General features: G+C 45.6%; 1 protein-coding gene and 1 long non-coding RNA gene across 2 annotated transcripts; one reads left to right on the forward strand and one right to left on the reverse strand.

The window, feature by feature from the left end:
- Position 1: 1 nt before the first annotated feature.
- Positions 2-9211, reverse strand: LOC143442823 (uncharacterized). The gene is made up of 5 exons (XR_013111332.1): positions 8962-9211; positions 7326-7467; positions 6246-6341; positions 1894-1990; positions 2-1522 (listed from the first exon to the last, which is right to left on the reverse strand). It is a non-coding gene; the product is annotated as an uncharacterized LOC143442823 (long non-coding RNA).
- On the forward strand, positions 8589-26490 carry Nipal4 (NIPA like domain containing 4). The gene is made up of 6 exons (XM_034504484.2): positions 8589-8880; positions 13241-13480; positions 18190-18246; positions 20484-20574; positions 23528-23688; positions 24235-26490. The coding sequence occupies exons 1-6, from the start codon at positions 8838-8840 to the stop codon at positions 24861-24863; spliced, it is 1221 nt and encodes a 406-aa protein (XP_034360375.1). The 5' UTR covers positions 8589-8837; the 3' UTR covers positions 24864-26490.
- Positions 26491-27360: the final 870 nt, after the last annotated feature.

The raw sequence follows: 27360 nt of genomic DNA on the forward strand, positions 1-27360 counted from the left end.
CAAAGAACATTGACAGTCAACAAGCCCAGCTGTGGTGCTCTTTGGCAAGCAAGCCAAACCAAACCTCTGAAGATGTCGACAGTTTCACTTGGACCATGGTCCTATACAACAGTCACATAAATTGAACATGCTAGCACTCAGGAGCCAAAGGGTTGGGGAGTAGAAGTTTGGTGGCTACAAGTGAGTTCAGTATCAGCCTTGGCTACATGAGACCCTGTCTTTCCCCACACCTGGAAATGAGATAGTTTCTCTCTCTCTCTCTCTCTCTCTCTCTCTCTCTCTCTCTCTCTCTCTCTCTCTCCTCTCTCTCTCTGCTTTTACTTGCAGGCAATCAGGGACACTCCTGAGCTCCTTCAGGCCTATTAGATCCCTCTGGTGCCTTTATCATGGAGAGGAGGAGGAAGGAGACCCCACCAGCAGAGCAGCTAGTCATGTGTGTGTATGGGATTTTGGTTGTTTTAAACTCTCTCTCGAGAATCCCAAGCCAGCCTTGGAATCAGTTTTTACTGTGAGAGGTCTTTGTACTGTTGCAGATAAAATGGAGCCAAATAACCATCTTGGCTTGCCATCTGATAGCTACAGCTTTGGGAATGTGTGTCTGTTGCCTAATTCCTCTGTGCCTCAGTTTCCCTGTTTGTTAGGTTGATAATGTGACACAACCTAGTAGGTGGTTGTTGCTAGTGCAAAGGAAACACAAAGAATCTACAGGTCACTAATATTCAATAAAAGACGATTTTACGATTATTAAAATTATTATTAAATCATTACTGTCATCCTCACCATACAAATAAAACAGAGCCTAGAAAGGGCTAGTGAATTCACTTATGGTTGTATAGCTACTGTTAGCCACCAGTTGAGGGAAGCCCCTTTAGAAGACAACTGCTGTACAAATGCACCTCCAAAGGCTCACTTTCCTCTCGGTTAAAACATTTCAGGGAAAACTGACTATGCTCAGAGTTTCTGTCCGTTATCTTTGTGGTGCACACTGAGTAGGCCCCAGGGTGTTCCTCGCCATCCTTTTATCCTTTGGAACAAGTGCTCCCTGACCCCCAAACATGTCTGCCATCTTTCCTTCTTAAACTGAGCATGCTCAGGAGTACACCCACCTACAAGTGCCTTGAACTTCCCTATATGGATACATTTGTTGTCTGTCCACGTGACTCTATGTAAGGGGGGGGGGAAGGTTTGCCATCTACCATGATTTCACTAAAACAAAAAGAAGGGGCTCTTAGTTCTTCATCTTCCTTCAGTGTACATATGCAGGAAACCAAGACACATGAGAAGACATTGCCTTAAGTCCCAAGTGTTAGTGGCAGAACAGGGAAGTCATGTCCCCTGTCCTCTTTCCAGAACATCCACCTCTCAGGTGCAGACTGCGACAAGCTGGTTAAGAACGTGGTTGGAAGAGAAAAACCACTAAGTGTGGCAAAGTAAGAGCTGAAATCCAACTTACAGTTGTTGGAAGTTTGTTTCTGTCAGCTTCTCTCTGGTTCTTAACTTTTCAAGAAAATTGTTTGTTTCCCTGAAACAAAAAGTGGGGAAGAGCAAAGCCGAGGTCGGATTGTCTTTCTTTGTCAAGCTGGTTCCCCACTGTGGAGTCCTGCTTCCCCTGTCTGTGCTCAGAGCTCTCTGGCTCCAACATGACAAGCACAGCAAGTCCAAACATGGAGTGCTCTTACCATCCCCACCGTTCGCTACCCTGAAGTTTTAGGTGACTCAGAAGCAAATGTCAGGGAAGAGAAAAGTACAGGCACCCAGAGAGTCTGACAAACCCAAGCTTAACTACGTAGTGTCCGTGTCCACTTGAGCAAGATTCACTATCATCAGTGGTAAAAATATAGATATTATCATGTAACAGCCTGGTGACATGGCTCAGTGGGTAAAGGCACTTACTGACAAGCCTGATGTCCTGAGTTGGAACCCTCAGAGCCCTTATGGTGAAAGGAGGGAACCAGCTCCTGTCCGCCACACTTCCATGTGTACCTAACTCCTACAAGGTAAAATAAATAAATGTAATTTTTAAAAGTCACATACCATGGGCTCACCGTGAAGTTTGAATGCAGTGATATTACCCTAACGTAGGATTGAATGGAATATTAGTGTTACATATGAGAATCTAGTAATGTGTCAGTCATGCAACAATAGCACACAATAGTGACTGTAACGAAGCTGCTTTCCCATAAGGCCCGGTAATCTTACAATCTTAAGTGCATTAGACTCTCTGCACATCCACGCCAAGGCCAAGCAATCCCTAGCTTTGAGCTACATGCCTCAGAGTGCGGCCTGCCCTCGACAATGATGTCAAACTCTTCCACATGTAGGCAGATGTTTCTCCGCCTGAGAAGAGTGACCGGAAAACGTGTTCTAGAACCGGTCTGCTGGGTTTCATCAGTTACTGTGTCACTGAAGAGAAGTTACTTAACTTCTGGAGCCTGTTTTCTTGTTTTTAAGCTGACAGTAATAGCAGTGTCGGGCGCATAAGCCTATAACAATTAAATGGCATAATGGAAGTAAAAACATAATACCCTGACTCATCCTTGGAAAATGATCCCAACATTTTAACTCACAATTTACCCTCAGATCAACCAAAAGCAAAGACTAGAGAGAAGCAAAAGTGACCAGGGTGACTTTCTTTTTTTTTTTTTTTTTTTTTTTTTTTTCTTTCTTTTTTTATTAGATATTTTATTTACACTTCAGATGCCATCCCCTTTCCCCATTCTCCCCCCCTTAGAAAACCCCTATCCCATGCCCCCTTTTCCTTTTTGCATTTATACATTTTTTTTAAATAATGTTAATCATAAGCGTTATAAGTTTGGAATTGTTCAATCAGAGGTGTAACCCACTGACCGACCTATATATAACAACTATCTTTGACTGGTGGAGATACATGAATATCTGCCTCCCTGTCTCCCCCCTCTTTCTCTCTTTCATCACCTAGCTTCTCCTATCCTTCTTCTCCTCCTCTTCTTACTCCTTTTCTTCCTCTCAGTACTCCTCCTACACATCACCCTTCCTGTTAAAATGAAACTTTTCTCTCAAAATACAATTAGAGCATAATTACGCCAATTTGTACCAGTGAGGTACAAGATAGTCCTAATACCCAGTCCATCATTTTGTTGACTAACCAGCACCTCTGTCATCTATCCTAACTAAAACATTTACTTCTGAACCCGGCTTTAGGATGAATGTCAGCTGACGACCATCCACTCAAATCTTTTCTCTTACGGTAAATAGCTATAAGTTTTCAACCCTGTCAGAAATCCAGAATGACTGAGCCAGGGTGACTTTCAAGTGTAGATTGTTGCCAGTTACCCAAGCCATGTTGATCGTGACCTTGTCTTACTCTATGCCTCAGTTTCTCTATTTGCAAAACAAAGAGGTTAGTTTCTGTGTGGGTCCTATCTCCCCAGCCATCCAGAGAAGTGGACCAGGAAAGGATTGGAAAAGAAGGCACTAGCCTCATCACACCAGTGCCTTAATTAAGAGAACTGTTGTAAGAGAGAAAAAAAATATCCTAGCTCTATTTATCACTGTGAGACTTGGAAAAGTCAATCCGCCTCTCTGAGTTTCTTTTTCTTTCTTTTTCTTTCTTTTTTTTTTTTAAATGCCTGATTGTCATAGCCACATGAGATAATATCAGTCAAGGGCTTAGTTCACAGGCAAAGCACTCAGTAACAGTACTGATTGCCAGTTGTATGCAGACCTTGTTGTTTGATATAACCCTTCTTATAGCTGGACCATGCAGATGTCTGACCATTCCAGGCAGTATTTCCAATGACAATAAAGTTCTTTAGGAGAGTAGTAGCCATGCCATGGACATACCTGAAAAATTGTAGGCCAGCCTCTCCATTCCAATAGTCTATATTCCCATTGTTCCTAACCAACCAAAAGAAGTTAACATCAGCCCTTGCCACGAAGAAAGACCAGCTTTGCAGAGGTGTGAAGAACTGAAGACTATCTTACCCAGGATAGACTCTAAGGTGGAGAAGGGACCTTCCTGTATCTCATGTAGTGTCCCCGGACCTAGAGCTTTAAGGCACTATGCAGTGGATTGAAGAGCATCTACATTTGAGTCTTGATGCCACAATTCATGAACTGAGTGTCCTAGGTGAACCTCCATTCCCTGACTTGGAAAATGGAGCTACACACAGAGCCCTTTCCATTACAAAGATTAAAAGAGCTCACACATATATAGCAAGGATATAAATAGCATCAACTGTACTCCTGTCTATATTCCTCCTGAGGTGCTATTTGACCACATAACACTGAAAACACCCCAGCAGAGGACATTTAGAAATGTCCTTTCACTGTGACATGTGGGGAGTAGTAGAGGCAATCTGGTGTGCTTGTCTGGAAATCTGACTCGCTTCCTGGCTCTTTCTCTCTGTGACCTTCCACTGGTCACTTTCCCTCTGTGGCCCAGGGTTTTCTCATCCTCAACAGCCCTGTCTAAGAGAAACACAAGTAAGCCGGTGAAGCAACTTTAAACAGGTGTCATTTTTATTAAAAAAAAAAAAAAAAAAGCCGAAGGAAAATGAATTGAATATCTGTTTCTTTCTCATTTCAATGTATTTTTCATGTTATCGTCTCATTTGTCCTTTGAGAGCTTAGTGGTTCTTACTTACAAGATCTGGCAGTTTACCTGGAGGTGTTTAGGGGTCTTTAAACCCAAGGGCAGAAGGTGGAGATGTGGTTTTGTTTTTGGTAACCTGAAAGGAGAAGCCAGGTCTTGCTAAACAACTTACAATGCACAGGAAAGACCCCTACATCAAAGGATTGTCGGGTCCAAAAGCTTAACAGAGAGCTGTTTGATGCTTCTAACAAACCCCTGCTTGGATCGGCTGCTTGTCGGGGTCTCATTAGGCACATGTGGCCAGTGGCTGCCACTTCTGTCTGTGCAGATCTTTAGTGCCAACCCTTGGACATGATCTTAGGAAAGTCAAGGTTTTAGAAGACATGGCTTTAACATATTTGTTTCCTGCTCATCCTTAAATAACTGGGCAAAAGATTTATTGCTGGTTTACCAGTCCCTGGTTGTCTAAGGACAGAGCCCATCTGTCCCTAGCTGGTCAGACTCTTTCAAAGCCTCCACCCGCCCCAGGGAGACCAAGGCTGGGTCAAACAGTGAGCCCTGTTGTTCTTGATGGGGGAAGACAATGCTGCAGGCCCTACTACCTGCCTGACAGAGCCATTGTGGCTTGAGCAGAAAAGGGCTTTGTCAGAATGGCAGCCGAGGAGCCTGCAGTTCAATAGGGCCCTTTATGTGTGTCCTGATAAGATTGCCCTGATGCCAGCCTTAAGCAGCCCTGCCCCCTCCTGGAGCAGATGGGGAGCCTGAGGCCCTACAGGGTATGGAAAGCCCTCCATGGGTCTCAGTCCTCTCTCCAGCTTAAAACACAAACTTTACCTGAGACTGGGAAGGTCCATTTCAGCATAGAACAGACTCATTCCTGCACTCCACTCCAGGCAAAAGGACATCTACCCAGGACCCTCAAACATTGTAGTTCCTTAACTCACAAATGCATATAAACCTAAACATATTACAGAACACATATGTCTATCTCTCTCTTCACATCTGGGCACATCTACAGCAAAAATAATTTAAATATACTTTGTTGTGTGAAAAGCCACTAGATCTTATGTGTTCTTAACACAAACATTTCCCCAACACACACACACACACACACCAACCAATGTGGAATGGATATATTAATTAGCTTGATTGTGGTAACCTTTCACAACGTGAGCATGTATCAAATCATTATATTGCATTCCTTAAATACATGCAAGTTGGGACCAAGGAGCTGTCTTGGTGAGTGAAAGGCTTGTTATGCATGCATGAGCACTTGAGCTTGTATCCTCAGTACCCACATAAAAATGTCATGTGTGGCAGTGCTTGCCTGTAACCCCAGCACCGGTGGGGGGAGGGAAGAGCAGAGACAGGATTGCTGGGAGTCTTCTGGCTTGTCAGATCAACAGAAGCAGCAAGCTCCAGGTTCAGAGAGAAAATTAAATGGGGAGGAAGTGCTGGTAGAGAAAGATACCAGAGGTCAACCTCTGTCCTCCTGAATGACTGAGAGCACCTACACAAGAATGTACACACACATATGCATGTACATGTGCACACACATGCACGATCACACACATGTGTACACACATAAAGGCTTTATTTGTCAATAATACCTCAACACAACCGGAAGAAATTTCAATGTCTAACCAGAGGGAAGCCATTTGTTTGTGCTTACCTCTGTCCTTAGAACACAGGTGACTGAGTCTGAAGGTGAGGAGGGTTTGGGGCTGGGCCAGGGCCAGTGTTCCAGTCCATCTGTACTGCAGACATGCTGAAGTACAAGAAAAGAAAACTTCTTGTGTCAACTCTTCCCTCTGGGGTAGCACGATCAGATCGAGTGATAGTCTCTCACCCAGGCCAGTCATTCCAGTTTCTTGCACAGTGTTCTGATTCACGTTGATCTTAAAGATATTCAACCCCATTTGGGCTCTGGCTTCACACACATTCAGAGGGAGGCAGCACACAGGCCCACGGCTTTCTGTGTGATGCTCTTTCTGCAATGCCTGTGACTGCCTTTTCTCCTCCGGCCTCTGCCTGTCCATCCCAACCCCACCCCCCATGACATTTTACATATAAAGGACAAACAAAAAGCTGGGTTAGTGGACAGCAAAGGGAAGCAAGTGGCTAACCCAAAACGTCAAAGGAAACCATCCTTCAGTGACCAGATGGGAAGCCACAAGCAAGATGGAGTGGGGGTGGGGTACCTATAAGGACCAGGTTTGAGAGCCCAGTAGGCTCTGGCCTCATTTCATTCCTCACACGGACTAGAAAGGGAGCCTACCTCACAGGAAGTTTGATGAGATAAAACCTATGGGCGTTAAGTCTCCAAAAATGACCCCACTACCAGAGCTGACTTATGACCCCAGTGCTCAGTCTCAAGTGCCTTAGTGTGTCTGCTGACATCATGAGTTTCATCCTAGCTCGATCACTCCTCTCTCTCTCTCTCTCTCTCTCTCTCTCTCTCTTTCTCTCTCTCTCTGCAGTTTCCCTCCCTCCTCTCCTCCTGGTCCTTCACTCCCACCTTCCCCCATCCCTCCATCCCTCTCTTCTCTTCAGAAAATGGAAGGTCTCCCGTGGATACCAACTGTCCTAGGCATATCAAGCAGCAGTCAGACTAGGTGCATCCTCTCCTATTAAGGCTAGATGAGCAGCCCAGTAGGGGGACAGGGTCCCAAAGGCAGGCAACAGAGTCAGAGACAGCCCCCTCCCCCGCTGTTAGGATTCTCGCACGAAGACCAAGATGCACAACCATTACCTATGTGCAGAGGGCCTAGGTTGGTCCCACGCAGGCTCCCCTGGTTCAGTCTCTGTGAACCCTTGCGGGCTCCATCCTGGTTCTTCTTGTTCCCAGCTGGGATCCAGGACAAGCTGCCTGTTGCCTATGCTCAGTGTGCTCTCTGTAGATAATAAAGGTATGTGCCCCATATGGTGGACATCGGGGTTAAACAAGCCGGATTTGGTCAGGACTTGGAACTCTGCCTGACTGGTGGCAAGCACTTCACAGTGGTTCCATGGCTCAGCTCAGGGTCCTTCTGACTCAGTCAATACCTTCTTGATTTTATTTTTATCAGTATCATCACCACCATCATTATTATTATAGCCGTGTTGAGGTATTTTTTGACAAATAAAAAATGCAGGACTGCTGAGATGGCTCAGTGGGTAATGGCACAAGCTTGCTAACCTGGGTTGGGTCCCTAGGGACATGGTGGAAAGGGAGCTGTCCTCTGACTTCCTCATGAGTGCCGTTGGCTTGCACACTCACACACACAAACAAACGTGTAAGAAAGCTGCGTGTATTTAAGGTAAACAATGTGATGACTTAATATGTACATAATATCATGAAGTAAGTACCATAAACAAGCTAACTTATAAACCTATACAATCCACATATTAGTACACACATATACATTCTATCATTTTATGTGTATGCATATATAAAATATATATACATACATATAGGCCATCACTCTTGCCCATATACATTCAATCACAACTTTTATTATGTAAACAGGTATGTTTATATAATTTTGTTACTGTATATGTGTAAAATTTATAAAAGGTGATTTTGGAAAATATCTGCTTCTAAATGATTGGTCTTAATTTGTTTCTCCAAGAACTATGTAAGAACAGAATAGCCTGATTCATTTGGACCATGAATTAATTCATTTCCTTCTCCCATTCAGCCTACCAATCCCCTGCCATCATCCATTCATGAGACACACATATGTACTGAACATTTAAGGGCTCCCATCACCCACAGTGCCCAGCACAGATCAGACCTCTAAGTTAGACAGTGACAAATAGACCAGGGGGATAAAGGAAGGAGAGGAGGAACCTGATTCTCAGAGCTTTCTTTGACACTTCCACCTCCCAAAGTGGCTTCCCTTGTGCCATCCCGGAGGAGTGTATCAACTCTGCTACTGAGGAAGCTACATGTGGGTGCTGGCATCCCGGAAAGGCGGGCCCGGGGAACCCGCCCCCTCTCTCTTGCCCCTGGCACGGGCCTATGACTCCGTGACTGGCACTCAGCTGCGGTCGCACCCCAGAAGGGCATGAGCCTCTGCCCCAGAGTTGATTCCCCAGCGCCTAGGGTTGCCCAGGGCACAGGGTGACTCCTCCCCGAGGACCCTCCCCTTCGGGGCGCGCGTCACTCTCCCCACCCCTGGGTCGGGACCCCAGCGGCTTCCCGTGCCCTAGCCACGCTGGGACAAGTCGCGGCAACCTGCCCAGGAGCCGTGGACCTCGGGCGCCGTCAGCCCAGGTCCCCATGGAGCTGCGTGTCGCCAACGCCAACGGCAGCTGCGAGAACGGTGCGTGCGGCTGTGTGGGGAACCTGGGCGGGCGCTGCGCTTCTCACCTTGTCCCCACCATCCTCGCCTCCTCCTCCTCACCTGCTGGGGCCGCAAAGCTGGGAAGGGGGAAGGTCAGCATCATATTCCCACTGCGTTCCCAAACTGTCCTGAAGTTCCGGGTCTGGTGGAGATGTCACCTCCCCAGTGGCAGCTGCAGGGAGCTGAAGCAACTGAAAGAAGAAAAATAGAGCATACTGGGGCAGGTGGTCTGTGAAAGGGGTAGGATAAAGTACTCAGGAGTAGAGTTGCTCACTGCAGGCTAGCTCAGACATTAGCTTTCCATCACCTACACCAGAGAGTAGAGGAACAGAGAGGCTCCCCATCCCAAAGCCACACACACGTTTTGAAAAGGGAGAGAAAGAACCTCGGACAGTGCTCAGGCAATACCCTTGGTTTTTCTGGAATATTTTTAACTCTGTAGACCTTGGTCCTTCCCTGAACTGTCCCATTTAATCCCAGAAACAAACTCTACTATGCAGGCAGATTTATTTGTTTGTTTGTTTGTTTGTTTGTTTTGTATTTAGACAAAGACTTGCTTAATTGTCCAGAATAGCTTAAAATGTGTGATCCTCCTGCCTCAGTCTCTCTCAGCCAGGAATGCAAGCCAGTGTCACTGGGCCTCGATTTTATTTTTAAATTTATTTATTACTAGTGTGCATATGTCTATGTGCATGCCAGTGTGTGTGTGTGTGTGTGTGTGTGTAAGAGAGAGGGAGGGAGGGAGGGAGGGAGGGAGGGAGGGAGAGAGAGAGAGAGAGAGAGAGAGAGAGAGAGAGAGAGAGAGATGCAAGATGTGTATTTATGGGCACAAGTGACATCCTGAGGCTATAGAGGTCAGAAGTGAGTTTTCTGCTCCTGCTTTTATGTAAGTTTCAGGGCTGGAACTCAGGAGCAAGAGACTTTTCCCCTCAGCCTTAAGCCTACATTTTAAAAATGTTTTTTTTTTTTTTTCTGTTCTTTTCCTTTGTGTTCTTTTTTCTGTCTCTTCTCTTTTTTGCAATGTTGGAAACTGAACCCATAGAACCATAGAAAAAAACTTGTACATGCTAGGAAGGCATGCTAACACTGGCCTTCATCCCCAGAGCTTAGAGTTGTGATTTCACTGTGTCCATTCTAGAGATGTAGAAACAGAGGCTCTGGCAGGCCTAATAATTTGGTCCAGGTACCACAGTGAGGAATATGAACCAGCTCCTGGATTCAGACTCCTGAACCTATGTGCCTGCTGTTCTGTTTCATCTGGAACTTTTCTCTGCTTTTATCCTGTCTTGGACACACAGTCTGAGTGGTGCTGTGTCCCTAACTTCTGCCCTTCTTCAGGGAAGAGCTTGAAGTCAGCTCTTAGGTATTGACTGAACCTCAGTCTCTTGAGCAACCAGGTGGACCATTTTCAGCATCACTCCTTATCCCAAGGCAGCAGACATCCCCAGTTCTAGAACATTCTAGAGAAAAAGACAAGGATTATCAGCCTGGTACCCATTTTCCCGATGTGCACCCAGTCTGAATTGAGTTCCCTTGGCTATCAGCTCTCTGGTTATAGCTTCACTGTACTGGGAGAACTTGACTTCCACAGATGTGCTGAACTTAGGGGGATTGGCTGAGGTGAGCCCTCTGGCTCTGCCCATTAGCAGTGAGACTAGAAGAAGCAGGGGAAAGGTGAGGGAGCTGATTTTACTGCCTGCATTTCCTGGGCTCAGGGAACTCCTCAGATGAGGCTAGTAGGCAAGGATGCTCTGAGCTGGTGGAACAGGAGCCAGCAGTGCAGAACCAGTCTGATTAGGCTGAGATAATGTCTTCTTGTCTCATAGCAAAACACACACACACACACACACACACACTCATCCCCTGCTGGATTTCATTCCCATCTCCAGCAAATCTGTTCTCTTGATGGGACCCCAGTTTCCCCAGCAGAAAATACGAGGGTCGGACGGGCTGTTTTGTTTTGGTTTTATTTTTAATTTTATTGCTTTTCTTAAACTTAGCATATAGAATGGAGGGTCTCACTGTGACAATTCCATACACATAAATAATTGTGCCTTGATCATATTTGCTCCCCCTCTGCTTTCTGCTGCCTTCCTACCCTCCATTGTTTTCTAATGAATGCCTCCTTTCCCCTCTTCTGGTACCTGAGTTGCTCATCCAGGGCTAGTGCTCTACCATTGAGATCCATCTGCTATGGAGCTACATCCAAGACCAGCTGGGTTTTTTTAAAGGGCTCCCGGCACGATCTGAAAGGGACCTGTTCTAGGCTTAGGTCCTTGGCACTGAGGTCTAGACCTTTGTAATTAATATACACTAGAGCTGAAACAGGCAGAAAGGCCAATAGCAAACATGATTTTGGTAACTGAGCAAACTGAGGAATTTCAGGGGCAGGTTTGTCAGAGTGATCCTGCTGCTGCTGCTGCTGCTGCTGCTGCTGCTGCTGCTGCTGCTGCTGCTGCTGCTGCTGCCCCAAGGCTGGCAGGACCAGAGAGATAAGTTGACCTTCTGAGCTTCCGGTGCAATCCCACCATCCCAACTCTCAATGTTCCTGGGAAGGCGCCCCATTTTTTGACTGTTTGCAATAGTCAGATCTTAATGGATAACCCTCAGTGAAGACTGGTGGATCCTCCACATTCCTGCCCTGTGGTCAAACAGTTTTTCAGAGAGTGTGTGGTGGTTCTGAGCATAGACTCAGCTATCACATGGGCATGATCTACTTTTGGCTTCACCTTTGTTATAGGTCAGACAAAATCAGAGCGGTTATGGCCATAGACACACCTTTATTACAATATCCCCTTAGGAAGATGATTGAACTCGATGTTTTCTACTGAGGGCCTGGAAATGGTCACTGTGACTGCTTCACTGAATGGCTGTTAAGAGTCCTGGAGGTAAACTCTAGAACAGGGGCCATGTGCATGGTAGCTGGTAGAGTCTTGGTTATGCCTTCTTACATTTCACAGGATGTGTATAGCTTTGTGTGCCACTGAGGGTCTGCCCTTTGTTTGCAAGACTACCCTTGGTGTCTGTGCCAGAGACACAGGTGGGAAGCTGGCTCTGGGACTTGAGGAAAGAATCAGATGAGAAGAGCAATGTGGCGAGACAGCTCTGTGTGGGACTTTGGGAACACTAATCCAGTTGTGCCCTGAAAGGGTCCACAGCCGCTGACCCAGAAACAAATCCTGGAATGGATAGGTCCCAACCATGGGAAGCTCACTCCTCAGCAGGTTGACCAGGGTCTTGGGTGGACTCTCTTCGGGGTGACATTCCCACTTCAGCTAGAGCTGGTGTGAAGGTAAAGAAGCCTCTGAGAGAGCTTATGAGTTACTAGAGAGCAAAAGCCCAGATGTTGAGAGGGCATCCTTGAGGATGGGACAATGGCTGAGAGTTTAGCTGGGCCCCTACCCAGTGTGGGAGACGTCAGTACCACAGGTTGGAATTTCGAAGCCAGACAATATGTGTTAGTCAAGGCTTCCTAGAACAACTGCTCCTATAGAGTGAATGTATATTAAAAGAATTTTTGGGGTGAGCTTATATTGCAGTAGTAACAAGTTATATCACTCCTCTGGGGTTAAGAACTGGGTAGTTACTTGGTCCTTGAGGCTGGACACTTCCACACTGACTATCTTACTCTGGAGAGCCTAAGAACCTGCTAGTTGCTTTGTCCATTGAGATTGGGTACCTCAGCTGTCCCAGTCTGCTGCTCAAATCCTGGAGGGTTCCTGCAGAACAGCTGGTCCTCAGTGTATGAGAGAATCTTAGAAATGCTGGTTCTGTCTGTCACCTGGGAAGGAATCTGCTATAGGATAAACAGGGTAAATTAGCTCCAAGCAAGAGGTAAGGCAGAGCGAGTGAAAGGCCGGTAATCTTCCTTCTGCTGTGCTCTCGTTTTTTACCCAGGCTACCACCTGAAGGTGCTGCCCACTTTTGAGATGGAATTCCCCCATCAGTTAAGGCAAACAGGACAGACCTCAGATGAATCCCCCTCCGCCCTATCCAGAGAATTCACTGAAAGCTGACATTAAGACCAATCACAATCTTTGTGTCCTTGAGCAAGTAGACACACAGGCTCCATTTCTTTGTCTGTGGAATAGGGATTTTAAAAGGTTACCTATTTGACAGGAGGTCCTAATATTTGCTAAGTCCATGCAAATGATGTCCTTAGTGATAAAAACAGCTAAAAGAGTAGAGAATTGGAAATATACCTTGTTTTTCACTTTGGTCTGATGTGTGGGTGGAGCTTTGGAGCAGCAGAAACGTGAAATCCAAGCCAGAGGTCTATTCCAGCATCTTTAAGCCATGCTCTCACCCTCACTGGCTTTTAACATTCTCTTCCCTCCAGGGTCCATAGTCAGCCTCTACTGCTCCTCTCAAGAGGTCCTCTGTCAGATCGTGAGAGGCATCAGCCCTGAAGAACCCAACAATGCCACCTTGATCACCTGGCAAGAGAGGGTCAGGAAGAAGTATGGCTTCTACATCGGTGTGGGCCTCGCTTTTCTCTCCTGCTTCCTCATTGGCACCAGTGTCATCCTTAAGAAGAAAGGTCTCATTCGGCTTGTGGCCACAGGAGCCACAAGGGCAGGTAGGCTCACCAGGCTGGAGGGGATGGGCGAGGGGCATCCGTGGTGGATGACTTCCGTTTACAGAGACCTAGGTTACAATCTGAGGATGGGGCCTTTGGTGGGCCCTGGAGACTCATTGTCAACCCTGCTGAGAATCCCCACTGCTGATAGCTGGAAGCCTTCCTTTACATCCAGCATTTCCTGAAAATTCCATGATGTATGCATTAGGGTAAAGACAGAGAAGCTTCAGGATCAAACAGGAGAATCAGACACTCCAGGCTTAACCTTAGCTTGGACTCTTACCAGCCAGCCCTACTGGAAAGTCACACCTTCTCCTGTGAAATGGGAATCGCAAATGCCTCAGTCCACATCAGGCCAGACTCTCAGGAGACCTTGCACATCCAGCCAAACAGCGGCGCAAGCGCCAAGTCATGCTCATTTGGAAGACTGGGTGTAATTCTCTGAAACAATCCCCGGGAAAGGAAATCACACATAAAAGGAGTTCATACCATTTGTTGAACCCATATTATTCATTGCTTGCTCACCATGTACTAGGGTGCAGTGTGAGACATTGGGACACAGAATCCTGCAGTACATCTGATCAAGTGAGAGAGACAGGCAGCCGACAGGAAATCATCCTGCAGTGTGCTGAGTACCTTAATGGGGGTGGGAGCGGAGGTGGGGGAATGCAGATTGCTATGGGCATATTTTGGAATATGTAAAGCTCAGATCTGGGTGCAGAAGGAACGTTTCCTATAAAAGTTGATTCTTACACTGAGACCTGAATGATGATGAGCCAGCAGGGAAAGGGGATAGGGGACAAATGAGTGGTGGGAGGAGTGGCAGGTGCCAAGGCTTTGAGGTGAGACCTAGCTGGATGTGAAACAGAAAGCAGCTCAGGATGACCAGAGAGTGCAGGGGCAGATAAGCCAGCTCAACAGGATCATGTAGACTTGGCTACAGAGTTTGTCTAATTTGAAATTGGGAACGGATCACGTTCATGATTTACAAAGTGTCCCTGGTTGCTGGGTAGAGACTGGATTAGAGTCCTGGAGTAGAAGATGTGGGAAGGTATTTACCATGGGCAAGCAGATGGAAGTAGGGCAGTGGGGCTGGAGATGCTGTAGATTCCAGACATAGTTTGGGGAGGTGGAACTCGCCTGCTTTGATGTTCTCTGCCTCCCAGGGGAGGGTAGAAGGATGTGACTCAGGTTTCTGACTTGAGCAACTGGGAGATGATGGCATGGTATTCTGCAATGAATCTAGAGGGAGAAACAGGTTTGGGGAAGATGACCTGTTCTTGTTTAGACCTGTTCATCGCCTCTTTCCCACGAGACACTGTGCTTTATAGATGCAGACGGTTCCAGTTACCTTTCTGCTTTCTTGATTGTTGTTAGTGGGGACTTAGGCAAGAAATGTGTCTTTATATACTCCAAGTTCCTCATCTATAAAATAGACAAAGAACAGCACTAGTTTGGCAGGTGTGGTGGTGCATGGCACCTATCCTAGTTTGTATTTTATTGCCATGATAAAAACACACTATGAGCAAAAACAACTTGTGGGAAGAAACAGTCCTTCATGAAGGGAAATCGGGCAGGAACTGAAGCAGAGGCCATAGGACAGGCTACTTACTGTCTTGCTCCTCATGGTTAGCCCAGCATGTTTTCTTTTGAGACAACACAGAACTACCTTCCCAGGAATGGTATCAGCTACAGTGGCTGGACTCCCCCATCAAACATCAATCAAGAAATGCTCCACCGACTTGCCTACAGACCAATTTGTTTGAGGCAGAGACCACTACTGAAGGTCCCTGTTCCCAGACTGCTCTAGCATTTCAAGTTGACAAAACACTAACCAGCATAATACCATCCCAACAGAGATGGGGTGGGAAGGATCATGAGCCAGCCTACACTACATAGTGAGTTCATACATATGACTTCTCTCAACTACCGTCAAGGTTGTCTAGAGTCACAGAACATATGGAATGTTTCTCTAGATTAAGGGAATTTCTTGGAATGATTTACAGTCTGCAGTCCAACTAACCCAACAATGGGCAGCTGTAAATGGGAAGTCCAAGAACTTAGTAGTTTCTCAGTCCCACAAGGCTGGGTGTCTCGGCTGGCCTTCTGTATAAGCTGGAATCCTGAAGAAGGTCCCAACAGATGTGCTGGCAAGTAAGTGAGAGTAGGTGAAGAAGAGCGAACCCTTCCTTTTCCCATTATCCTTATGTAGGCCTCCAGCAGAAGGTATGGCCCAGATTAAAGGTGTGTACCACCATGCCTGGACTTGGAACTTGCTCTGTCCCAGGCTGGCCTTGAAATCAGAGATCTGCTTGCCTCTGTCTTCAGGGATTAAAGGCATGTACTATCTTGCCGGGGCCTAAATGTTTCCTGGCCACTATGCCTCAAGATCTGGATCAAAAGCATGTGTCATCCCATGTCAAGATCCCTATCAAAAGCCTGTATCTTTCAGCCTCAAGATCTGGGTCACAGGTATGCCCTCCATTTCTGGTTTGTAGTTCATTTCAGATGTAGTCAAGTTGGTAACCAGGAATAGCCATCAGACCTACATAGTTACCTACCTCCCCTGTTAAAAAAAAAAAATGAGAGGGGGAGAGGGGCTCAACAGTTCAGTGGGAGAATGCTTGTTTAGTGTATGCCAGGTTCTGGGTTGGATCATCACCTTTGAGAAATAAAAAAGAAGGAGATGAATAGTGTCGGAAGCGTGCCATGTACAAGCTGAGAGTGTCTTATGTAAAATGCTCAGAAACAAAAGTGTTGGGGTATCAGATTTGTTATTCATATTTAGGAGTATTTTGCATATGCATGAGGATATCTTAAGGACAAGACTCAAGTCTGAAAGTAAAACTCCTTATGTCCCCTGTATACTTTTTACAAAGAACCAAATTTTACATCACTAGTTAATAACCTTATGCATCAAAATGAGTTTACAGCATTTTACATCACTGGTTAATAACCTTATGCATGAAAATGAGTTTAATGCAATGGGATTTTCTATCTCAGGTGTTATGTTAGCATTCAAACAGATTGGGATTTTTGAGGCATTTTACTTTAGGGGGTTTTTAGACCAGGGGTGCTTGGCTGTAACATTTTTAGGAAGAGCTGTGTCTTCAGCTCTAGTACTCACATCAGCGTTACCATAGCAGGTGAGTCTAGCTGGGCCCATGGTGTATTCCAATATGGAGAACTGGGCTTGGAATATAGCTCAGTTGGCAGAGTGATAACCTGGCTTGTAAAAGGCCCTGGGTACCATCTCAGCATCACATAAAAACAGGAATGGTACATGCCTGTAATCTAAGTACTTGAGAGGTAGAAGCAGGAGGATCAGAAATTCAGGGTTACCCTTGGCTACATATGGAGATCTAGGCCAGCCTAGACACAGGAGATTGTGTTTCAAGAAGCAAGAGAAGAAAACAAGAGAACCAGGAGATTCAGGATACATTTGGGCAAGTGTCATTACTGCCCTTCATTCACTCTATACAAGTGTTTGGCAGACCAGCGACCTTGAGAAAAATGTCTGTTTATGCTCATTGGAGAACAGAGGAAGTGTGCTTGACCAACCATGCAGAAAGATAGCTTCCCTAGGGTCTTCCCTGCTCCAATCTACTGCCTCACTGTCTTCTGAGTGTACAGATCCTAGGGTAGAATTCATTTAACATGGCAGGGGGAGTAAACCTTTTATGGAACTGATAAAAGCAAAAGAATTTGTGTTTAGAAAAAAAATCAGCATTTAAGAATAGCAACCTCTTTCTCAGGTCTTTCCACTGCCATCGTCATTGTCGTGGTTGCTCATACTGTTGAGCACTGGCTAAGCTGTGGGTGCTGAACAAAGCACACACAGTTCTTGATGCTTCTATTGCAATGCAGGAAAACAGCGGAAGATAAGCAGATGAGCTGCCATTTTAAGTGATAAGAAACGTTGAAGGGGAATGGCCACCTCAAGGAGAAAGAATTGTAGTCAGAGGCCAGACTGGGCACCTCTGGGAAGCAGCAGAGACCTCCAGAGTGGGTGTGAAGTCAAACACTAGAGGAGAGCATTCTGCACACAGGGAGACACACAGGCAAAGAGCTTGGGGCAGGAAAGAGCTAATCATTCTTGAATATGAAGGTATAGCAGGAGTGTGTGTGGAGGTGGACAGGACAAAGCCTCTGCTTGTCTCCATAAGGGTCAGGACTTTGTCTTAAGAGTAAGTAGAAGACACTGGGAAGCTATATGGAGAAAAGTGGTACAATTTGCACTTTTCAAAACCACTGGCTGCCATGCAAGAAAAGGAGTTGCTACCGGAAGTATAGAGTCACAGTATCTCCTAACAAAGCCATTGCTTCTCCTGGCCAGATGTGATGGAGTAGGAAGTGGCAGTGGTGTGCTTTTTGGTGACAGAATCAGCCACACAGACTAGATGCAGAAGAAAGGGGAAAGGGGGGCCTCTAGTTTCTACACATGTCATTTACTGAGTTTCATTTAGCAAATAGCAGAGGTACAATGAGTGTCAAGAATCGTGTTTAGGGCAGAGACTTGGGTATCTGTAAAAGATGTGCCGAATGAGACACACAGCTGGATTCAAAAGACAAGTCCACATCACAGCTATAAAACAGGGCCACTGGGTATAAACACTAAAAGGCAAGCTCTGGGGAACAGTTAAGGGAGGCAAGGCAGAACCCCACAAACTGTCACCAACGTCTAACTTTGTATCTGTTTCCTTCTATAGTGAATGGAGGCTATGGCTACCTGAAGGACCCAATGTGGTGGGCTGGATTTGCTACCAGTAAGTGGCTCCTTTCTCTGCTAAGAACAGTGATCTACTGATAGCTGGGGATGGAGATGAAGGGGGAGGCAGATGAAGGTCCTGTCTCTGTTATAGACACCGGGAGCCCAAGGCCAACTTCCTTGGGAAAGTCTTGCCCCTGCAGACATCTTACTCTGAGAGATCACTTTTCTCAGCCCAAAATAAGGCCCCTTCTATGGAGATAATGATACAGATGCAAAGGCCTGGGATGGAGCTCGTGTGGGAGAGCACTTGCCTAGCATGCACAGAGCCAGAGCACCACATAAAACAGACATGGCCAACGTGCCTGTAGTCCCAGCACTCCAGAGGTGGAGGCAGAGGAGCACTTCAAAGTCACCCTCAATTACATAGCAAGTTCAATCAAGACCAGGCTGGGATATAGGAAACCCTGTTTCTTGTCTTTTTTTTCCTTTCCTTTCCTTTCCTTTCCTTTCCTTTCCTTTCCTTTCCTTTCCTTTCCTTCCTTTCCTTTTCTTTCCTTTCTTTTTTTCTTTCCTTTTCTTCTCTCTCTTTTTTTTAAATGACTGCAAGTGTGTTCTTTCAGCTGCCACTAAAAGTATAGGACGCTGGTAGCACTTTCTCTTGGCCACAGTCTTGGGCCTCCATCTGGTAGACTTTGGGAACCTAAGGTAACCTTCCTATTCCATGTAATTAAGAGCTTGACTCACTTTGAACATGGACATTCTGCCACCTCATCTAGACTTGTACACTCTCACATTGCTCCCACTGTCTACCTACCCTTTCTGGCTCTCAAGGCCCAATTATTTTTAAAATAATTCATAATAATAATAAAATATTTATTATTTATTTATTTTATTATTATTATTGTGATGATGATAAAGATGATGATGATGATGGTGTTGTGTGTGTGTGGTGCACACATATAATGGAAGAGGATGTTCCTGCCCAGGCACATAAATACAAAGACCAGAGGAAGATGTAAGATGTCTTTCCCTAATACTTTCCGATTTAGTTTTTTTGAAACAGGGTTTCTCACTGAACCTGAAGTTCACTACTGTTACTAGACTGGCTGGCCAATAGGTTTTGTTTCCATCCCACCATGCTGGAGCTAAAGACACACTCGGCCATGACTGGGTTTTACATGGGTACTGAGGATTTGAACTCGGATCTTTTTGCTTGCACAGCAAGTGACCTTAACCACTGAGCCACCTTCTTAGTCCCCAAAGCCTAACTCTTTTAGGTAGAAATCAGCACCAATAATCTTCCAAGTAGGGTTTGATCCTTACCTTGGGCAGAGCTATCCAACTCACCATCTGCCTTCACACAGGACACCCTGGCTGTGCTCTTCAGAAAAGAGGGAGAAGAGGTGCTGTAGGCAAGGGCAGACTAGAGACTCAGATTTTTGGATTCTTGATGGTTGAGCCATTTCTAAGCCTCCTGTCTTAGACTATTGTCTTAGTTTGGTTTTTCTTGCTGTGATAGAACACCGACCCAGAGCAACGCCAGGAGCTGAGGGTTTGGTTTACTCACTGGTTTCTGTAAAGTTACTTTAGGTTCTGTCCATCACAGAGGGAAGCCAAGGCAGGAACCCAAACAGCAACTGAAGCAGAGGCCACAGAGGAGTGTTTTCTATTGGCTTACTTCTCTTAGCTCGCTCACTTTGTGTTCTTATAAATCCCAGTGCCACTTGCTAAGATGTGCCATCAAAAGAAAGTCCCCACGGGCTTGTCTCCAGGCCAGGTTGGGGCACTTTCCTTCTCAGATGAGAGTAGTTTATGCCAAATTGACTAAAACAACAAAACAACTAATCAGGACAACTGTGCACAGTTCCCCTAGGACAGCCTAGCTCATGGGCCAAGTGGTACTCAAAGAATCCATAACTGAATCTATTTATTTATTTAATAACTGGTTTTCTAGAACTTCCTTTAAAGATAGAGATGAAAACATGTCAGCCTAAGATAAATACTTAACAGAGTATTACTGAAAGCTAAAGGACACCCCAAAACATGGCAGCTTCTCAGGTCACTGTGAGCTCAGGGCCTGGGCCTTGACACCTTTACAGTACAGTGGGAGAACACAGAGTCTGGGTCTGACCTTGTCTCCAAGGAGACAGCATCCGGATGGGATCTTACGGAGTGCTGGTCTTGGGTTTTAGGTACAGTTGAACTGACCGACGCCATCTCTGCCCAGATTCATCTGGAATGGACGTGGTACCTTGGAGTCACACAGGCCTCTTTTCCCCTCTAATTTCCTAGTGTCTGCTGGAGAAGTCGCCAACTTCGGGGCCTATGCGTTTGCACCTGCGACAGTTGTCACACCGCTGGGAGCACTGAGCGTCCTCATAAGGTCACTGTCTCCTCTTTTGACACCTCTGGCTCTTATCTGTTTTCATTTTGTTGAGACATGAATTGACCAAAGTGGGAGCAGCTGGAAAGAAGGAGCATGCTACCAGAGCTCCAGGCCCTAGGACTGATGGCTGCCATTGGCCTCAGTATCCCCTCAGTGAACTAAGAACATGAGCCCCAGTGTTCTTTTGTTTATAGTGTGTATGTAGTATATGTATATGTGAATATGTATCATTGTGTGTACAGATGCATGTGCATATATATGTATATACCTTTGTGTAAGCTGTCTTTGGGGGGCAGAGGGGCAGAGTTCATTGTCTCTTCCTCAGTTTCTACCTTAGTTTTTCACAATGTCTCTCACTGCCTGGAGCTCACCAACTGGCTAGTCTAGAGATCTCCAATTAATTGGTTAGGCTGGCTGGCCAATAAATTCAGGAATCCTCTGGTCTCTGCCTCCCCAGCACAAGGATTATAGGCACAAACCAGCACAGCTAGTTTTTAGGTGTGTCCTGGGGATTTGAACTCAGGTCCTCATGCTTGCCATCTTTCCAGTCTCAAGTAGGAATCCATACTCAGACCTTAGCAGTTATGGATTCCTAAGTCTCAGTGTCAAGCCTTAATTCGTCCATATGCAAAATAGAATACAATGATATACACCCAGAGAGCTAAATGGCACAACATGGTGAATGGATTTAGAAGAAACTAGCTCCAAGCAACCATGGCTACAATTTACAGAGGAAAACTACACGTTAAATCATCTGAATGTAAGCCATGTCCTAACTCACTTAATCCTTCCGTTTGTTCCCAAGACCCAGAGGGGTTATCTATTTTGGCCAAGGTAACTTTCCAGCAAGTTCTACTTCTTGACCTATTTCTTTTCCTTGGGTGGTAGAGCAAACCTTCTTCTACTTGTGTATGTCAATATGAAGATCCTGTTACCAGGCCAGGACCCACCCTATGCAGAACAATTCCAGGTGCCAGGTGTTAGCTGCCATATCCCATGTTGCCTCTCAGTAAAGACTTTGCAAACAATAGTTTTTAAAATTAAAGATGTTAGATCTGGTGATACAGGAGCAGAATACTCACCTCGTATGCCTGGCTTTGACTGCTAACATCCCCAAACAACCTAAACCAATAATATAATAAAAATAGTTATACCTAAGCATTTGTGCCTCATACCACCCTATTTCTCCCAAGCTATGAACACAGGTACTTCTGTGGGGGTTCTTAAGACACATCTGAAGGACACTCTCATTTAGGGGCTCTGGTAAACCCCACCCAACCACACCTGGCACCCATAATCTCTTCTGTGTTGTTTTTTTTTTTTCACTTGGTGATAATTTTGCAACATTTACAATTGTGAAGCAAGTAGACTCCTGATTCTTAGTGCTCAACTAGCCTGACTGGTGTCGCTGCTCATAGAAGTGTTTCCCAAATCTGATGTGTTTACAAATTCCCACGCCTGGGATGTCTTGAGAGGTATGGGATTCTCAACTGCTTGGCGCTGCCTGTGTGAAATAGTTGAGATTTGCTTCTCCAGCGTTGCCCAGTTTGCGTATAGTCCCAGGACCACCTACCCAGAGAGCTGCCCACTGGGAGCTGAATCCATCCACATCAATCATCAATCAAGAAAATGGGCCACAGTCTTTCCTACAAGCCAAGACTTTTTGATGTTACCTAGGGCAGCCAATACATTTTTAGTGTGAACTTCATAATGCAAGTGAGCTCATGGCTCATTCCCAGCCTGCCCAGTCCCCCTTTTGTTTCCCTTACTGAGAAGATCAGAAGGAACAGAAATCATATCACCAAGGAGATAGAAGGATCTTACTTAGGAAAATTTCTAGAGAGCACAAAATTTCTCTTTAACATAGAGGAAAACCCATTAGCTTTGTAATAAGATCAAGTATTGTTCAAAACCTGCCTTTGCCACTTACCAGTCAAAGAACTTTGCTGAATCATTTAAACTTCCAAGAGCTCAGTTTTCTTATCTGTAAACTGGGATCGGTATATGTTAATTCACGGTGTTGTCAAATTGACTCTAACACAGTACCTATTAGGAAATACACGGCCCAAAACATAGTGTCTGTTATTATCATTATGGTGATTTATATTGGCATATGCAAGTGAAAGAGAAGTAGATTCATAATCTATGACCCAAGGAACAGAAATGGAACAAAGAATAGAAATTGCCAGAAAATGTGTTTGGGGTAAGTAATGTGAACCTGCAGTATACTCATGTGGTTTGTTCCATGCTACCAGATGCATACAAGCCATGGTTGAAAACATCTTCTAGCAGTACTGCCAGACAATTCGTTCAGTCGATAGGGAGTCAGACAAGAGTACTTTCAAAGGCTCTTTCAGCTTGTCTTAGTTTGCTTTTTATTGCTATGATGAAACACCATTACCAAAAGTAACTTGGAGGAAGTGGGATATATTGGGCTTACAAATTACATCATGGAGGAAAGCCAAGAGCTTGCTTTAGAACTAGGAGCTTGCTCCTCCTGGCTTGTTCAGTTTGCTTTCTTTACACCCCAGAACTGCCCAGGGATGGTTCTGCCCACTGCCCATCCACATCAATCAAGAAAATGCCATCGCAGGCTTGCCTACAGGCTAGTCTGATGGGGGCGTTTGCTGAGCTGAGGTCACCTCAGATGACTCTAGCTTGTGTCAAGTTGACAGTAAACCAGCCTTTGGTTTGGGGACGGTTTGCATTTCAAAAATAAAAGAGATCTATTTGTATTTCTGCTTCTCCAGCATACATTACAATCCCCTAGAAATGTGTTTCTGCTTTTGAAAGTTTGGGGTTAGACAGAAGAAATCTAGGAAGCCCTCTACAGAGCGAAGTGAGTTCTAGACTGTTGTTCTCTGTAAGTGTTTACTCCATCCCCATGTGTCTTTTGGGGAGCTGGAATAGATACCCTTTTTCAACCCCTCTCTCTCGTCCCCCTATACAGTGCCATCTTCTCCTCCTACTGCCTGGGAGAGAGTCTGAATCTCCTGGGGAAGCTGGGCTGTGTGATCTGTATGGCTGGCAGCACAGTGATGGTCATACATGCCCCCAAAGAGGAGAAGATCACCACTGTTGCAGAGATGGCTTCCAAGATGAAAGACACAGGTAGGCTTCAAGCCCCGGGTTTGCAGAAAACACAAGGGGATGAATTGTGTATAGACTGTCTAATTGGGCTCCAGCCATCTTCATGCTGCCCCCTTGAGGAAAAGGTGAAAAACAGAAAGGAAGCTGGATAGTACCTGGTAGCAAGACTTCCTGGATTGATGTGAATACATTGTATCTATTGTTTATCATGCATCAGACATGTCTCTAAATACACATTATTTTTATTCTAAAAACATTTTATGCAAGACGATGCATCATCTCATAGAACAGCTCTTCAAGATAAAAGGAATCCTCTTGTTTGGTTTTTGGGGTTTTTTTGTTTGTTTGTTTGTTTGATTTTTTGGGTTTTTTTGTTTGTTTGTTTGTTTGTTTTCCAAATGAGGAAACTAAGGTCTTAAGAGTTTAGTAACTTGCGTGAGTTACTAAAAAGGGTTACTAAAAGGTCTGAGGTTGGGACTAGAACTCGCCTGTGTCAGGCTATAAGTCTGAGGCCCTAGATACTATCTGAATCCTTCACTGAATAACTTGTGCCCATCCTTCCTGAAGGGTTCATCGTATTTGCTGTCCTTCTGGTGGTGTCTTGCCTCATCCTCATCTTCATTGTTGCCCCACGATACGGCCAAAGAAATATCCTCATTTACATCATCATCTGCTCTGTGATCGGATCCTTCTCTGTGACTGCCGTCAAGGGGCTTGGCGTCACCATTCGGAACTTCTTCCAGGGCTTACCAGTTGTGCGGCACCCCCTCCCCTACATCCTGTCCCTCATCCTGGGACTTTCCATCATTATCCAGGTCAACTTCCTCAACAGGGCACTGGATATTTTCAACACCTCGTTGGTTTTCCCCATCTACTACGTTTTCTTCACCACGGTGGTGGTGGTCTCCTCCATCGTCCTTTTTAAGGAGTGGTACACCATGTCTGCTGTGGACATCGTGGGCACCCTGTCTGGCTTCGTCACCATCATCCTGGGTGTTTTCATGCTTCATGCTTTCAAGGATTTGGACATCAGTCAAATCAGCTTGCCCCACACGCACAAAACCACGACTCTAGCTCCTGCCCCAGAGCCCACGGTCATTAAACTAGAAGATAAGAACGTCCTTGTGGATAACATAGAACTTGCCAGTACACCATCACCACAACAGAAGCCCAAAGTATTTATGATCCATTCTTAAAGCCTGGAGTACATGAGTAAGAGGAGGCATCCAGTGGTCTAGCCTGACCTCTCAAGTTCACAACTACCTGGTTACATTCAGCACATCTGATGCCGAGGGCTATTTTTTTTTTTTTTTTTTTGAGATATTCATTTATACCTCACTACTGTTCCTAGAAGAAGAAAAAAAAGCCCTACCCAGTAAGGTAGGTGGTAGGACTTCCTGGAAATACAGCCTTGGTGACTAAATCCTCAAGTTTCTGTTGGAGCCAGCGAGTCCCCAGAGCCTCTTCTCTCTGGTTCCCTCAACACCACCATGTTGTTGGTAGAATTTGACCGGCTGAATGTAGCCCAGCTGAAGAACTTTCCCTCAGATATCGGTCATCAGGAAGTCCTTCGTACCAATTAGCCTGTCAAGCTGGACTTCTCAGTCCTTGGCCCAGGAATGGAGCTTGTGGGGACTGCAGAGAAATCTGTATGCCTCATCATGCCAAGGTGTATAGCACATGCCAAGTAGCCTGGTGTTTCTTGTAGACAGAAGCAAGACCCCAGCCGACCTTCTTACTGTGAATACCACCTGACATCTCAGGGAAGTTTCAACTGGCCTGTTCTCCACACACTCCAGCCTGGAGGTCACATCTTATTGTCTGTGCCCCGAGTGGCAGGCACCATTACCCTTCCCTCTCTCTGTCCATCCCAAGACATCAGTCACTGATACATGTAGGCTGTAACCTTAGAACCAACAGCAGGGGATGCCTCCTAGTTCAGCTCTGCTGTTCAAATCCATGCTCGCCTAGCAGCCTCTGAGAAGAAAACAGTAGTGTGCTGACATGCTGAAATTTAGCAGAATGCAAATTTTTTTTGCATCAAGAAGTTGACCATAATATGACTTGGGGAGGCAGAGGAAAGTATTAGAAACAATGTCATGTTTGTCAGAATAGAGTCGTGGGCTCTCTGGCATCCTAGACATAATGTTTGGCCTGACTCAGACCCAAGCAAGGACCAGACCAAAAAAGGTGTGGGGAAATTTCCGAGCTGTATCTAGTGGAATTGGATGAGAATCTCAGTGACCCAGTAGGACTGCAGGGTTGAACTGAGTTTATCTCTATTGACAACCTAGCTGCCCACACTGGACGAAGCACGCTGTGACTCCTCCACCTGCTCTTGGAACCACCTTTGGTGACCTCACCATTTGGCCAGAAGCAGGCAGAGAATAGCAGCTGGAGAGAGAGAACCAGGTCCTTTTCTTCCTAGCTCCTTACAGCTAATGAAAGTGTACGCTCGACACAAGGACCATAAGAGAGTGAAGTTAGGAGCCAGTTTGTGGGAAAGGGGAAACTTGATCTTCAGTTCAGGCAGCACCATCAAGCTCCCTGCTTACATCCTGTGTTCACATTTGATCCCCTAAATACAACCACACCCAGGTCAAACTGTATCTGGCCTTGGACAAGCTTCTAGGGCAGATCAACACTCTGGGCCCCTCTACCTTCCATCTCCAATCCCCAGTTTTTTAATGAATGTGGATTTCTGACTGTGACTGAAATCAATGCAACACATTGGATCTTGGGGGGTGGTAGTAAACTGAGCGTCCCGAGATCGTAGGCTCTGGAGTCAGTAATAAAGACTTCAGAGTGTGTTTACTTGACAAATATTCTGACCTTCCATGAACACTGAGCAAATTCACTCCATTGGTCCGTCTCACATGCCAGTCCCTGATCTCCAAAGCAAAGCCTTCCTGTGTCTTCCAAGATCTGCTCTCACTCAAGCAGGGAAAGAGGCTGTATTTCTGAGTACCATTCACTTCGTTAATGGCTATGCCCTTACTAGGAGCCAGGCATGTGGCAGAAAGCATATGAAATACGAAGGATGATGCTTCTCTACCATTTCTGTGAGGGTTCAATGAGGTGACTATCTTATGTTTTATTTTTGTGAGAGACACCATGACCACTGCAACTTTTATATAAGAAAACATTTAATTGGGGCTGGTTTACTATTCAGTTCTAGTCTACTATTGTCATTATTGTCATAGAGGGAAGCATGGCAGCACACAGGCAGGCATGGTGCTGGAGAGGCAGCTCAGAGCTCTACATCTGGATCCACAAGCATCAGAAAGAATGAGACACTGAGCCTAGCTTGAGCTTCTGAAACCTTAAAGCCCGCCCCCAGTGACACACTTCCTCTAACAAGGCCACACCCACTCCAGCAAGGCCACATCTCCGTTAATGCCTTTTCTTACTAGTCTATGGGGGGACCATTTTCATTTTCATTCAGACCAACACAGTAAAGCTCCTGTGGTTATTAATAACCTTAGAAAACCTCAAAACTGAGGCTGGAAGGAAATGAGTATGGTGGTGAGAGACCAGATGTATGAGCTCTCTACAGTCCCGGGGAGAATCTTAAGTGCACACAATCTGGCCTTCCTGAACCTATCCACTAAGCCCAAGAGACCCACACTAAGTCTCTCCCTTCATTAAAGCATATCCCTTAGTCAAGAGGTAGTCACAGAGTATTTCAGCTGT

The sequence above is a fragment of the Arvicanthis niloticus genome, chromosome 6 (assembly GCF_011762505.2).
Source record: "Arvicanthis niloticus isolate mArvNil1 chromosome 6, mArvNil1.pat.X, whole genome shotgun sequence".
In the NCBI taxonomy this organism is placed as follows: Eukaryota; Metazoa; Chordata; class Mammalia; order Rodentia; family Muridae; genus Arvicanthis; species Arvicanthis niloticus.